At 36.4% G+C, this 15,194-nt stretch overlaps 1 protein-coding gene across 2 annotated transcripts in view; it reads left to right on the forward strand.

The window, feature by feature from the left end:
• Nucleotides 1–2,818: 2,818 nt before the first annotated feature.
• Nucleotides 2,819–15,194, forward strand: part of LOC115213886 (protein arginine N-methyltransferase 1) — a 42,802-nt gene continuing 30,426 nt past the window's right edge. Inside the window, exons 1-2 of one of the 2 annotated variants that reach the window (XM_029782852.2) lie at nt 2,866–2,934; nt 14,640–14,717. In XM_029782852.2, the coding sequence (XP_029638712.1) occupies nt 2,917–2,934; nt 14,640–14,717 (96 nt within the window). In that variant the 5' untranslated portion in view covers nt 2,866–2,916. Of the gene's footprint in view, nt 2,935–14,639; nt 14,718–15,194 lie in introns of both variants that reach the window. The other variant, XM_029782854.2, reaches the window with a different exon arrangement.

A 15,194-nucleotide genomic window follows, 5' to 3' on the forward strand; every position in this document is an offset into this window, starting at 1 on the left:
TAGCATCAGTGGTGCTTTTCCCTGGCACAAACCCAAACTGCATCTCGTCTAGACTGACCCTCTCCCGAATTAGTTGGGCTACAACCCTCTCTGTGACTGTCATTACCTGATCCACAGCTTGACACCTCTGTAATTATTTGTATCTAATGTGTCACCTTTACCTTTGTAGCAGTTGACTATGGTGCTGCTACACCAATCATTGGGTATGACTTTTTCCTGTATCACCTGGATGACTGCCAGATATTTTGAGCATCTCTGCAGTGATTCCTGATGGGCCAGGGGCTTTCCCTGTCTCCACCATATATATATATATATTGTTATCGCCAAGCCAACATGGCAGTCCAGGAAAATAGAATGAATGCTGCCGTTGATTAGCTACAAGAGGCCATCGCCTCTAACTGGCTATTTGAGCTAATCAACAGCAGCATTTGACCTATTTTCCTGGACTGCCATGTTAGCTTGGCGATAACTATTAATATCTAGTACTGCTTGATATATATATATAATTCAAGTAATAAGAAGACAAAGAAATTCTTTAGCACATCTTTAATGATTCGTTACAATTGTTTCTGCACCAACTCTGCTTGCAATGCCAGTTTACGCAAAAATTCAAAGTGAAAATTTGCGTAATGTTTGTGATTTTATATATATATATATATATATTCTTGTATTCATTTCAGCCATACAGCTGCAGTCATATCTTTCAGTATACATTCTGTGATAGTATTACAAATCTTGCCAACAAAATGGAAACTTTTATTTTTAGTGATGCAAGAGGTGCCTGGTAATTTGATATTATGTGGCAAACATGTCAAATCAAGGAAGTGATATAATAGGTACCAGATCATCTGATAATGCGATAAACTGGTTTCATATCTGGGGAGTTGTGTAATAGGTATTAGATCATCCTGTAGTGTTAACTGTATTAGACAATTGTCATTTCTCAGAAGAGTCATATGTCATCAATTATCTGATGATGTTAACTGTAATAAACTAGTGTCTTACCTAGGCAGTGACATTATTGGTGTTATTATAATTCATTAGATTATATGTTAACTGAGATACATTGTGTCATATCTAGACTTGCTGTTTAATCCCAGATCAGACTTGGGAGATATATGATACAAGGGATTTCAGCTATGGCTGACCAATATGTCCTTTCCTCCTTTTTAACAAGACAGCATTGTATGATACAAGAGCATTTTTATTTCCATCAGCAACTGGGTAGATGTTTCCTTGTTGGCTTGTCTTATTTAGGGTGGATTAAATAGGTACATGATTAACAGTGAATATGTCATAGACTGGTGTCATATCTATGGAGGGATTTAATACATACCATTTTAGAGAATATTTCCTGATAGATTAGTGGTATTTCTAGGAAAGGATATGGTTCCATATTTGGTGAGGAATTTAACAGTTTTCAGATGCTATCTGTGACGGAATGATGTTTTATTGTGAGACAAATAGAGAGGGAAACAGTGAGAGAATTATCTTTAACCTGTTCCTGAAAGCCAAGATGCTTGAAGTTAATAAACTATTGGGCAACCACCAGCAGAATCAGTGTTGTTTATGTGTCCATACCGAAGAACTGTGCAAATCACAACACTATACAATCGGCTTGGGAGCTCAATCACTCCCTCAAGCCAAGAGGCTTGTTAAAGACTAGAACCCCAACTAGGGAAAGATTTGTCTTTTACCTGCTTCACGCTATGAGAATCGGGAATGAACATCAGCTTTATAGATCGTTATGATTCAAAAAAGCTGAAACAATCGAGAAGAACCTTTAAATCGTCATGAAACCTGCTACACATAACTAATAAATTAAAATCACTTTGAAAGTTCATCATGAACATAACCTGACGGAAAAAAGTTTGGAAGCAGATCGAACGATGAAAATTCGATACACAAAAAGGGAGTAAGAAGAATACCAAGTCTTTTCTTGCCGCCCCCCCCCCCGCTAAATTATCTCACAACAAGTTTTAAAATTATCATTCTAATGAGTGTCCATGAAATCTAGTATCGCTGTAATAATTGTGTTCAATCGGATTTTTTTTTTCAGCAATGGCGTTTCCGCCATATTGAATCCATCAATTTTTTTTTTTCTATTTTAAAATTGCTTCTTAGAATTTATAGAAATTTATTATATTCTCGATTGTTTCTTAGAATTAATTACACAATTTGATCAATTCGGGGGGCTGCAATTTCTTAACACTTGAAAGGCACGTTTGGTAACTGCGTTAAAGATGTCAGTGGAAGAAAACATTTTGGTTTAAGCTTTTCTTGAACCCAAGTGTATGATCGATTTATCAAAAATTAAAATCAATAAACACTTAACGCCGCATTTCAAAGGAATACGAATCGTGAAAATATCTGCGTTAAACCGAATAATTCTAAACATAGCTGTCATATACTTCTGTACCAGTGATTTCCGATGGGGGTGCATTATCAACGTACACCAAGAGCTAATTATATTTATTCAATTTCTTTCAACACGTTCGACGATTAACAGTAACTACATTCATTGCCAGAAACTTCATCGTAAAGTTGGTCACTAACTACAATCGGATCTTAATCGAGTGCAGTCTTGAGAAGCGGAAATTATAATTTCAGTCATAAGTAAATAAAGAATATAGCATATATAGAAGTTAACAGCATTAATGGTAGTAAGTAAAATATTTGTGAAAAAATTTGTTCGGTAAAATGAGATTACAATTCAAATCGTGTAAATAGCTGAAAAAATTATAAAGACTAAATAGCCAATACGTTCTCAATGACGAAGTACACAAAATTGTATACTTTCTTTGTTAACACACCGTTCGCATAGTCTTTTGCAGCAGTCAGCTTAGATTAGCCGGTATTTAACCCCTGTTTTGATGACGTAGTACACAACCACGAGATTCACGCTTCGTTCTCAAGATGGCTGACCACATGGAGGTTCGTTCTAAAGACTCGTTTTTTTTACTATTTCATTTTAGTATTTTATTTCTTGTGTTCTTTCCTGCAAGAGTGCTTTTATTTTCTTTACATATAAAGTAAAAAATGTTTACTAACAGATTTCCTTTTATGCAATTACTGAATGGTTCTTAATTATCTTTTGTCTACAAAGCATGGGTTTTCTCTAAACCTTGCGGTGCCTTCTTTATAAACGAAAAGCTTATATTTATATACATACGTAAAACCTTCAAAGAATGAATTATTCTTAATATAATTCACATAACTCCTTCGTCAGAATATTTACTGAATAAATAATAAGCAATAGATAGTTCACTAAGTACAAGTTCTGATACATCTCGTCTACATATATCAAACTTCTAGCCTCACGTGTGAATAAAAATGTCTACATAACGAGGGAAGAAGGTTGCCGTGACGTTGTAGCGTTTAACTTGTTAGACCCCACCACTGGAGGTGTTGTTTAATGAATACCGGTTCAGCCCTGATTAGTATATATTAGAAGAGTTGAAACCGTGATTATTCGGTCTCAATTTTTTTCATAACACAATAGGGCATATAAAAACGGCGTGGTATTTGAGATTTAGCTACTATTTCCTGCGGGTAGAGCCATTACGTCTTCGTTTTTATTTTAAAAAAAACTAACTTGACTTCAATAATTAAGCAAGGAGCATTTATGGTAGCAAACCGTTATCGTTCATGTTAATAGCTTCTTGCGCCTTAACTTTTTCTAATATATGGGGGATCTAGTGTTGATCAAAATATTTCATTTGATGTTTTGAGTTCAAATCTCGCTCAGGTTAACCATTGCTTTTTATCCTCATGAGGTCGACAAAATAGCGTACCGGTTAAGTACCAATATCGATTTATATTCATATAGTGCATTCTAAATGTGAATGAAATTTTTGGAGAACCGAAAAAAAAATCAATAAAATCAAGGTGTGGTTTCTTCTACTCGGGTCAGTCTTGATCAATCTTAAGATCAAAGACATTCCAACAGTCGTCACCCTGTCTTTTTATTCTCCAGACTAATTACGAAGTAACTATTTAATATCTCTCGTGTTATTTGGCTACTGTTTTTAGCAGACTGGACGACTGCGCAGAAGCTATCTCCGGTTATGTTTAGCCCTAGGTTAGCTTTGTTCAAATAAACCTATAATAGAAACATGGCGAAAGTAAAGAATGCGTACACCCGGTGTTTAGGGTTGGGTAGTGTACATCTTTTTTACCTCCGCCAGAAACATATTCTTGCTGTCATCATGTATTTTGTCAGACTGGAGTATCGTATCTGTCTCTCGCTTTTTTTTAAAGCCAGCAAGGTGTGATTTGGCTGCTATTTTTAGCAAACTGACTGGTTACAAGAGCCTCCCTTGTTTGTTAAACATAGGCAACTTAAACCGAATATATATATGCTTTCGAGATACGTATATATATATGCACACACATAATTAACTGTCGTTGCTTTGCAAACCTCAGTAATACTTGAATGGGGGTGGGGGGATTGCAGCGCCAACATCACGGCATGACTTTCGACAAACGGCCCTTCTTTATCTGTGCCTTTAACACGCATATTTTGTGTGTATGAATGTATATACACTCATTTGTTCGAAGCCGAATTTTCCCGCCGTCGCTGGTTTTCCTTTCCTGTTGTAAACTAGGAACTCCGTGGCGAAAGAGAAACCCCATTTAAAAGAATAAACACTACATGTGCCGTCATTTGACGTTCTACGTTTATGTAGGAGAACATTAACCAGTATTTAAAAAAATTTTTTACTAAGGCGATAGCGTGTAATTTAAGGGGAGATTTATGCATTTCTAGAAGGTTAAATCGATTATTAAAAAAAAAAATAACGCACGTGAAATGCACCCTTCCCATTTTTGAGACTGTGCGGTGTGATTTGCTGAAGATTTTACTATTAGTTTCCTAGCTTGAAGGATCGCATACAGCCCCGCCATTTAACTCGAGGAATGTGGTGGGGGTGAGGATAGAGAAATGGAGTGGGTAGGTGGGTGCTCTTTATTATTTATAATTCAATCTGGGTTCGTTTCTGAATCCGTTCTACGCTAAATGTTGTTTAGCTCTGATGAATCTGACCCATTTTCAAAGGCGTTCCAGCACTCGACTTGACTTCTGCGCCCCTCTTTTCTGAGACGGTAGATTGTGAATTAAAGAGATTTAACTGCTATTTCTTGTTGGTTGTTCAACTGCGTAGATTACATTGTTGGGTTGTTACATGAACCCTGGTCCGGTAGATACGTGATCAAAAGCATCCCAATCATAGCTGGGACGCTTTTTTTTTTTTTTGTCATAGTTATCTAGGATTACACTATATATATATATATATTATATATATATATATATATTTATTAAGACAAAGGGGTGTTGTTTGAGCGAGGTATATCTGTAGTTAGGCTCCCCGACCCCGCCTAAATATAGGCGGGCCTCGAAGAATGTAGCACATGTAAAGTGTTGCCTAGTATTATTTTTCACTCACCGATTCTGTCAGCCCACCACCAACATCCACCGAGATTTCCTGTGTACGAGAGGGTGCTGAAAACTTCTTAGCTTTAGTAAAAGAAAATACAGAAGAATCAGTTAATTATGATTTTATTCAACATATTCCCCTCTTAGGTTCACACACTTATTAGAGCAGTCCTTCGGTTTTTCTAATCCCTGCAAGAGAATTTAGAAGTTTGGATCTCCAACCAGACCTTTCGCGACAGGAATTTTTCAGAAGCTTGCACTCATAAATGTACCTGTCACGGTGAAGCCAATCTGAATCCGTTTCCTCTTTGCTTTTCCCCTTAATGTACAAAAAAAAAAAAAAAAGATAACTGAACTTACTAAATACACATTGAATTGGAAGTAGAGTAATTTTTATTCAAAACTCAGTTTCCAAATTTTCCAAAATTTCAACCGATTTTATTGAAGTTCTTTCCCTTGTTTTAAATGATGTCGGTCCAGTATATGATCTACAGCAACTTTAATCTAGACTAGCTTGTGATCTACATGAAATATTTTGTTATAAATTTGCAATTATGATTAGAGGAGTGAGTTAAACATTTTAAAAATAAAAGAAAAAGAAACAGTTTTATTGATTTTTATTTCATACTAGAAACATGAATACTGTGACTAAAAATGCAATAAAGCGATTTTGCTCATTTGGTCTTAAAATCTTCCAACAAATGAAATCTAAATGTGATTGAAATGTTTGCATTTTTTGAGAAGACGAATTTTAGCTTTCAGTGTTCTACATGTGTGTTCCATCTTGACGATTAACATAGCTTTGCTGGTGGTTGATGTTGGAAATAAGATCAATTTTAAATGTAGATCAAAAAGTCGGTGTTGGTCACAAACTATACAATTTGAACTAATGTAGATCACAAGCTATACCAGAAACATGTCGATCACATACTACACTGGCACCTTTTAACCCTTTAGTGTTCAGATTATTCTGTCAAATGTGATGTTTGTTTATCTAAAATGGTTTGAATTAATCCTGGATTATCTTGTAGTTTAGAGATTTCAGAGATGTGATTTTTTTAGTTTTAGAATGACATGGTAGGGCTGGGGTGAGAGGCGAGATCTGGTCAGTTTCAATATGAAACAGGTTAAATATTTTGGCCAGATATGGCCGGTTTGAATGCTAAAGGGTTAAACAGTTCTCAAGGGAGTCTTTGTTTTGTGATTGCACATATAATCAAAGTATCTCTCTCTCTCTCTCTCTCTCTCTATATATATATATATATATATATATATATATATATATACATACATACATACACACACACACACACACACACACACACACACACACACACACACACACATACACACACACACATCTCTATATAGTGTCATCATCATTTAACATCTATGTTCCATGCTAGCAAAAGGTTGGATGGTGTGAGAGGATCTGGTGGGTCCAAGAACTGCATCATGCTCCAGTGTCTGCCTTAACATGGTTTGAATGGCTGGATTTTCTCTCTAATGCCAACTACATTATAGCATGTACTTTCTTTCATGCCACCAGCACTAGTGAGGTTACTGTGCAGCTTGCATGATTATGAAACCAGAGGAGAGGGGGTTCTGTTTTGTACTGGGAGGAACAAAAGGTTCTTGTAGAGGAGCTATATGGCTACTTACATTTAGAAGAAAGGGTGAGAATAATGACGTGTTACTATAAAGAGATGATGAGCTGTCCAGGTGGACCCTCAAAGTATGAGATGTGAAGTGATTGGAGACAGGAACTAGGAGTGTGGGTGGTTGAGGGAGAGCTAGAAATGGAGGAATTAGGCAACAGTTGTAAAGATAAATATGGTTGAAGGGTGGCAAAGAGTGACTAATGATACATGAATTAGAAGAGGTACAGGGTGGTGCACCACTGCTGTAGTTTTGTTGTCATTCACTCATTGCATATAGCTGATTAACATTCCTTTCATTTCGCTAATTAGAAAAAAATGTTTCTTAACCCTTTAGCATCCAGTTTACTCTGTTGTATTACTTATTCCTATTGTTTTGAATTAATCATGCATTATCTCATAGCTTTGAGATTTCGATATGATTATTTATGATTTGAATGGCATTGTTGGGTTGGTGTGAGAAGCCTGACCTGATCTGTTTGAATATAAAACAGGTAGAACATTTTGGGTTGGATATGCCAGTTTAAACACTAAAGCAAGGGTTCTTGATCATTTTTTTTTACATATAGACCCCTTTTATTCCTATTTTACTTTGGTGGATCATCTTAGCCATTCAATGTTTAAAAAATCTCACTTTTATTATTAGGACTTGTATAAAAATTATTACTGGCACAATTTTTTCATGGTACCTAAAAAAATGACCACTGACCCCTAATTTCCTATATTGCATCCATGGACCCTGGTTGAGAACCTTTGCACTAAATGTTTAATGTCAAGTGTCATGAAACAAAGTAAGATATACAACAGGTGTGTGTTGTGTATTATGAGGAAGGCAGTATGAGATGTGACCTCTCCACTTATTGTAAGAAATTTTTTCTGTATATGCTAACAGGCTGTTATATTTTGAATTACTTTCAATATTTTATTTGTTACAATTATTGTGCCTAGTGAACTGTTTATTCAGCTCCTTGGTTGACAGTACTTAGTCTCCTCTGCATAATACAACCACTTCGGAGATAAGGCAATTTTTAGACACATTTAACCCTTTGGCATTCAAATTACTTTGTCAAAAGGAATCTTTATTCACATTAAAAAAAAATTAATCATGCATCATCTTGTAGCTTCAAGATTTTGAGGATGTGATTGTTTATTTTTAGATTAACATTGTAGGTTGGTATGAGAGGTTGAATTTGACCAGATTCAAAATAAAACAGGTAGAACATTTAGGTTGGATATGGCTTGTTTAAATGCTAAAGGGTTAAAATTAAAATGAAACTGCATCATATTTGCCAACAAGTCTGTGTGTATGCATACAAAAATTTATAAGTTTGTTTCCCAACCACATGGTTTTGGTTCCACTGTAAGGTACATAGCACAGATGTCTTCTACCACAGTCTTGTGAGTGGATTTGTTAAACAGAAAATGTAAGAAGCCCATCGTGGGTATGTATGTGTTTTTTGTGTATATATATATAATATAGATAGATATATCATGTGTACACTTTTCCATGCTTGCATTGGTTGTAAGCAGTTTCAGACAGATTTTCTCTGCCCAGATGCCTTTCCTACCACCAGTCCTGACATTTCCAATCTAGGTAAGATTTTCCCTTGGGCAGACATGTTGCCAAATATTGAAAATGAATGACTGACGCTCATTTACAACTATCGTGATGTCGAGACAAGGAGGCACACACAAACTGGCTTCTTTCAGTTTCCGAAACTTCAGAGACAGTGTCAACAACATTCTTGTATAAGAATTATATATATATATATAAGGGTAAAAATTATTAAAATAATTCATTACCAGTACAATAAAAGTCATAAGACGTAAAATATTTGCTTATAAGAGTGTATAAATACATGAAGAAAAGACCCTTGATAGGACTTCTTACATACTGGAAAGGGCAGTCACAACCCAACTGAATTCTTATTCATTCTAGGCCCACAAGCAGTGTGCCTTAAGAATTTTTTTCATGGTTCGGGTTGTGACTGCCCTTTGCAACATGTAAGAAGTCTTATCGATGGTCTATATGGTATTTATACTGCTATAAACACATATACATACACACAAAAAACATGCATACATACCCACGATGGGCTTCTTTCACTTTCTGTTTAAGAAATCCACTCACAAGGATGTGGTAGAAGACATACATACATACATACATGTATGTATGTATATATATATATATATAAATAAATAAAACACGTATGCCTGTATATATACACACACAAGGGTCAAAAACTTGTTTTTGTTGTATCTATAACAAGGTTTAACAAATAGAGTAGTGATATAAATACCAATGTGAAATAAGTATGGGGGCTGACATGAACCAAACTCAGCTTTTGGATTGCTGAACACATGGGACTATTTTTATAGAAGACTGTCATACAGAATATGCTGTGTGACATCATCATTGTTTAATGTCTGCCTTCATGCTGGCATGGGTGGGACTACAGTCTACTACAATTACCATAGTGTCAGAGATTATTTCTTTTTAATGGTTATCTTGAACTCACATTCAGTTCTTGGTTTAAGCGACTTACACAAATCAAATATTTACATATCCTTCTTGGTTATTTTCTATTAAGATGAGTCAGCCAAGTGAGTTTACTGCTGCTGTAGAATCAATAAAATGTTGTTTGATTGTAGTCAGTAATTTGTCAACACTTGGAAGAGTGGAATTATGCCATAGAGTACTAATGTTACTATAAGGGTCCCATCTGTTCACGTTTGTGAGAAAGGATCTTTGGATGCTGGGCCTCACTGACTGGGAGATTTGTTGTACTTGAGAAGATGCATCAAGCTAAGTAAAATCACTGTCATCCATACATACAAGCTTGTCCTTTATGGGTACTGGTGTCACATAAAATGCACTTGTGCTGTGAAAACACACCCATGCCAGTGACACATGAAAAACACCCAGGACACTGTAAAGTATTTGGCATTAGAAAGGGTATTCAGCTGTAGAAACCAAGCCACAACAAACATTGGAGTCTGGCCAGCTCCTGTCAAAGCATCCAACATGAGAAACACATTAAATGTTGATGATGATGAGGATACCTTCTTGCACTTAAAAATAAAGACTCTCTCCTGACTTTACTCCTTTTAATGGAAGGTACTCTGTACATATGTGGCTGTGTAATTAAGAAGTTTACTTCCCAACTACTTGGTTTCCGGTTCAGTTAAACTTTGCTTCACCTTGAGTGTCTTTTACTACGGCCCAGTGCAATCAAAATTTTGTGAATGTATTTGGTAGATAGAAACTTAACGAAACCTGTGTGTGTGTGTTTGTATCTCCTTGTCTTGATGTCACATGATCATTTTAAGACAGGAAACTTCACTGATTTCTATGGCCAAATACGTTTTTACAAAAGATTGGATATGAATAATAGTGAGGTTTTCAATAATCAAAATTCATTACTTGGAAACAAGTGAGAGCTGGCAACAGAAAGGACATCTAGCTGTAGAAAATCAAGAAATTTTGTCTGGCCCATGCAAGCATGAAAAAGTGGATGCTTAAAGGAGGATGATGATGATGTGTGCATACATATTCACTTTAGCAACAAGTAGACATATTTGACTATGCCTCAGTAATATGTATGTGTGCATGTCTCCAAAAATCAATGAGCTACAAGCAGTGACATTGTTGTCATTTCTATTAAGTCATCTGGTTTTTCAAAGAAATGTGGAATAAGAAATCCATTGCTCAAAAAAAAAAAAAAACAGAAACAAGTAAGGGTTAGTGATAGGAAGGACATCTGGCTGTAAAACAACCTCCTTCAATAATATATTTGTGCAGACCTTGTTAGCTTTGAGAAATAGGTGTAAAAATTAAATCATTTTGTTTACATTAACAAAATACTCATGAATATGCCAGTGCAGTCTAGTCATTTCACTGTGTAAACAACACACTTTGGTAGGCCATACATTATATAATAGCATCCATGTCTCTATAAGGAAACTTCTATGTGGTTGCTTTACATTTATGATCTTTGGTAAACGTGATAGTTACTTTTTTCAGTCTTTGGTCTGTGGCCACAACTGGGGCATTGCCTTGAAATATTTTCATCAATCAAATTGATACCTGCTACTTTATCAGTCTCTTTTGCCAAACTGCTAAGTTATAATGATCTTAGCAAACTAGCTGCTGTTGTCAAGTGGTGGTGGCACATGTATATATATATATATATATGATGGCCTTTCCTACAGTTTCTGTGGACCAGGTTGACTCACAATGCATTGGTTAGCCTGGAGCTATTGAAGTCTGGTTGAAAAGTACTTGGGCTAACCAAAATGTTCTAATGGAATGTGACCAAATGAGGTTTATTTTTTAACATAACACCCCTTGTGATCCACACACTTCTTCATTGGTGTTGCAGTGCTTGGATTCCATTGACAAAGAAGCTTTCATCCTGTTGGTAAAAAAAAGTCATCATCACTGTGATAATGGTTCTCAGCTAAATGTCTTTCTTTGATGGGGAATAGATGATAGTCAGATGGGGTGAAATCAAGAGAATAGGGAAGGTGATCAACCACTTTAAGCTACCATTATGCACAGTAACCATTGAAATGAAGGACTTGAATATTGAAGCATTGTGCTCAGTTTTCCTGGGTGCTTGGTCTTACTAGCCTTTGATAGTTGCCTCAGCAAGTTGGCACAGTATTTTCCATTGATGGGGTGGCCCTTTTGAAATAGTCAATAAACACAATGCCTTTTGCATCCCAGTAAAAACTAAGACCATCATCTTCCCTGCAGATGAGACCACGTTGGATTTTGGAATAGGTGGGGTGGGGTGTTTCTACTACATGGATTGTCTCTGTCTCCAGCTCAAAGTGATGAAGCCAAGACTCATCCTGGGTTGGGAAATGTTCAAGGAAAACAGCTGGATCTGCCTGAAACAATGTCAGATCTTCTTGTGATGTGATCAGCTTGATGCACTTTAGATTATGTCAGAAAACATATCACCCACCAAGCAGAAATTTTTATCATGCTAAGAATTTTGTCAACTCAGTCATGAGATAAGCTAAAAGCATTGACTTTTGATTTATAGTCAATTGCCTGTCATCCATCATCGTGTTGTGAACATGATCAGTGTTTTTCTCAGTGGTGGCTGTTGCAGGATATCCACAAGATTCTCCATTTCCTTCCTAAATTCAGCTGCTCACTTTTGCACTGTTAAAGCTGGTGTGTCATCCCTTAATGTAATAAGCATATCAACATTAATGTCTTTAGGAGTTAAATCCTTTTTTCTGCTAGTATTTGATAACACCATGATGCCAAATTTTGTCAGTTTTCAAGAGAAGTCACTAGTTACTTTTGAAGTCTTCTTTGAACAGTGAGATATCAGCTTACCTGGAAAGAAACAACACAGTTATTAAGAAGAAAAATTGAAATTAATGCATGCAAAATTTTTCAGCCCACCCTTGTAGAAGACACTTGCCCAAGGTGCTGAACAGTGGGTTGCTACCTGAAACCATGTGATTGCGTAGCGAGCTTAGTTGTCTAATTTCCTTAGGATAGATGTTACATAAAAAAAATTTCCATATTAATCTAAAGACAATACAACACCCTGTTGGAAAGCTTTTTGACTCCAGGTCAACTATAATCCTGCAAACCTGTGATCAAAAATATTCCAGCCATGGCTTTGCATGCATTAGAAGATTGCTCTTATTAATGTAGACATTCTTCTGTTGAAAGATATCAAGAAGTAACTATCCTCTTATGTCAGTATTTAATTCTTGCCTGAGATTGCCCCTGGTTTTATGTCACAGACTTTGTTTTAATGTGAGATAAATTTTAACCTTCCATCAAAATTTTATGTTAATTTGTTTCAAATACCAGGTTAATAAGGTCATGACATGTTTCCATGGAAGATTAAATACAATTGTATAACAGTGACATTTGTTTACAAGTACACATTATCAAGCCAAAATTGCACAAACATGCACATGCTCACACACACATGGTTTTGGGCTTTGGGCAAGATGCAGAATTAAACTTGAAACACTATGGTTTCAATCAAGTTTTACTTCTGAATGTTAAAGGATTAAAAAATTTGCTTCCCTAACCACAGGTCCATTCTTGCTGTATGGCACCCTACGCAAATGTCTTCCACTCTAGCTCTGGGCCATCTTGTTCCTCTACAGCAAGAAGCCCATTCTGATACAGCCTCTTCTCATACTTAACCCTGCCATCTCCCTTGAACTTTGTTGTCGTGCAAGTTGCATGGTAGCCTCACTAGCACTGGTGCTATAAAAAAGAATCCACTCACAAGGCTTTGGTCTATAAAAGATACTTGCCCAAGATTCCTCACTGGGATTGAACCTGGAACCATGCGGTTGGAAAGCAAACTTTGTACCACACAATCATGTGTATACCAGGATAATGGTAGTCCTAGGTATATTTTTTTGTACCTGTGAGAGTTATTTTTCGTATTATGTATATATTGTTACGGACCACCTGCCGTCGCCCGGTCGATCAGCGAATGTTTTCGCCACGGAAACTCGGAGGGGAGGAGAGAGAGATACAACAACAACAGCAGCAGCAGCACAGAGGCAATCGAGAGAGACACAAAGAGGCAAGGCACATCTGGCTTACATTTAACAACTAGTTTATATGACAATCAATTGTTACAACATCAAATACATATCAGGTACATTTAAAAGAGGACATGCAAGTAACAACTCAATACATCATACAGGTATACCACAGATCAAAGCATTTAACAACATGCAGATACAATATAACCGTCCGGTAACAACACATCAAGTTCAATAACAACAGCATTTCAAAGGACATTAAAGGCCCAACAGGTCAATGTTCATTATACAAATAATTCACGTTACAAATCAATGTTCAAATCCAATTAAACAAATAACGTTCACAGTTCTTTAAAGTCTTTTTCTACTTTCTTTTGTAACATGTATCAACACAATTCTGAACATAAATACCACAACTCGATAATCGACACATCAACAAGTCCTTTACTCAATTCACATTGTTCATTAAATTCCTTTTTACTGTCTCATTTCTTTTCAACATGTCGATACATCGATTCCTTTTCCTTCTTTTTCTTCACATATCAATACACAATTCACGTACCTTACATTAGCCAACGCCTCATATTGCACCTCATCTCTCTCAGTACTGCTAGCTCCAACTTGCCAAACTCTTGCCCCGAATTCCCAAATCCTCGATCCTAAAATCCCAACTGCTCGCTTTGACGACCAAATCACGACTGTCCAAAAACCTCTTGCTCTATCACTCCCCTCAATCTGTCTTAGCACTGCTAATATTCTCCCTATCTGCTCTCAGATTCCTTAATCTGCCTATCTTCAACGACGCTACTGCTGTCACTCTCTCATGACAGCTCTCAGATCCCTTACTCTGTGTTTCTCTCTACTTTCTTCTTCCTCTTCTTCACTGTCACTAGATTCTTCCTTACTCTATCTTCCTCGGCCCCTTCTTGACTGGCGAAAGGCCAAAGGTCCTTCCAAAAGCCATTAGTCTTCCGTAAACAAAGGGCTGTAACTTTTTATTCCAGACTTTCCATCTCGATGCCAGCAAAGTAGGTCACAATCAACTGTACCAGCTGAACCACAACAATATAATAGCAGACAAGGTAGAAACAAGTTAAATGTCTTTATACAGTAAACCATTTTTATTTATATATTCCAATGATGCCCTGAAATGAAAACTACTTTGGTAGTTGTTTTCCTTTTGCTTTGTAGTTAGCCATAGAATAAAAGATCATTGTCTGCTTGATTAAAAAAAAAAAAGGAATGACTGTAGCTAGATCAATCTTACATTTGATCGTAGGTTTGGTCAGTGACAGTCAACCTGGGATTAAACACTGTCAAATTCTACAATGTTTTGTATGTGATTAACCTTGTTGACCTCATTCCTTTTCCTTTTTCTTGTTGATGGCAACTAGCACCACTGGCTGATGAAGTGGAAGGAAATTGGTTGAGCCCAAGTCCAGCACCCCTCTTTATATATGTGTGTTTGTGTGTGTATACATATTGCATTTATAGTTAGATGTACAACTGCTGCCGCTAAGTTTAGAGTTCTACATAGGTTATCCTAATCTCGCTTGCTT

Source organism: Octopus sinensis, linkage group LG7 (assembly GCF_006345805.1).
Source record: "Octopus sinensis linkage group LG7, ASM634580v1, whole genome shotgun sequence".
Lineage (NCBI taxonomy): Eukaryota > Metazoa > Mollusca > Cephalopoda > Octopoda > Octopodidae > Octopus > Octopus sinensis.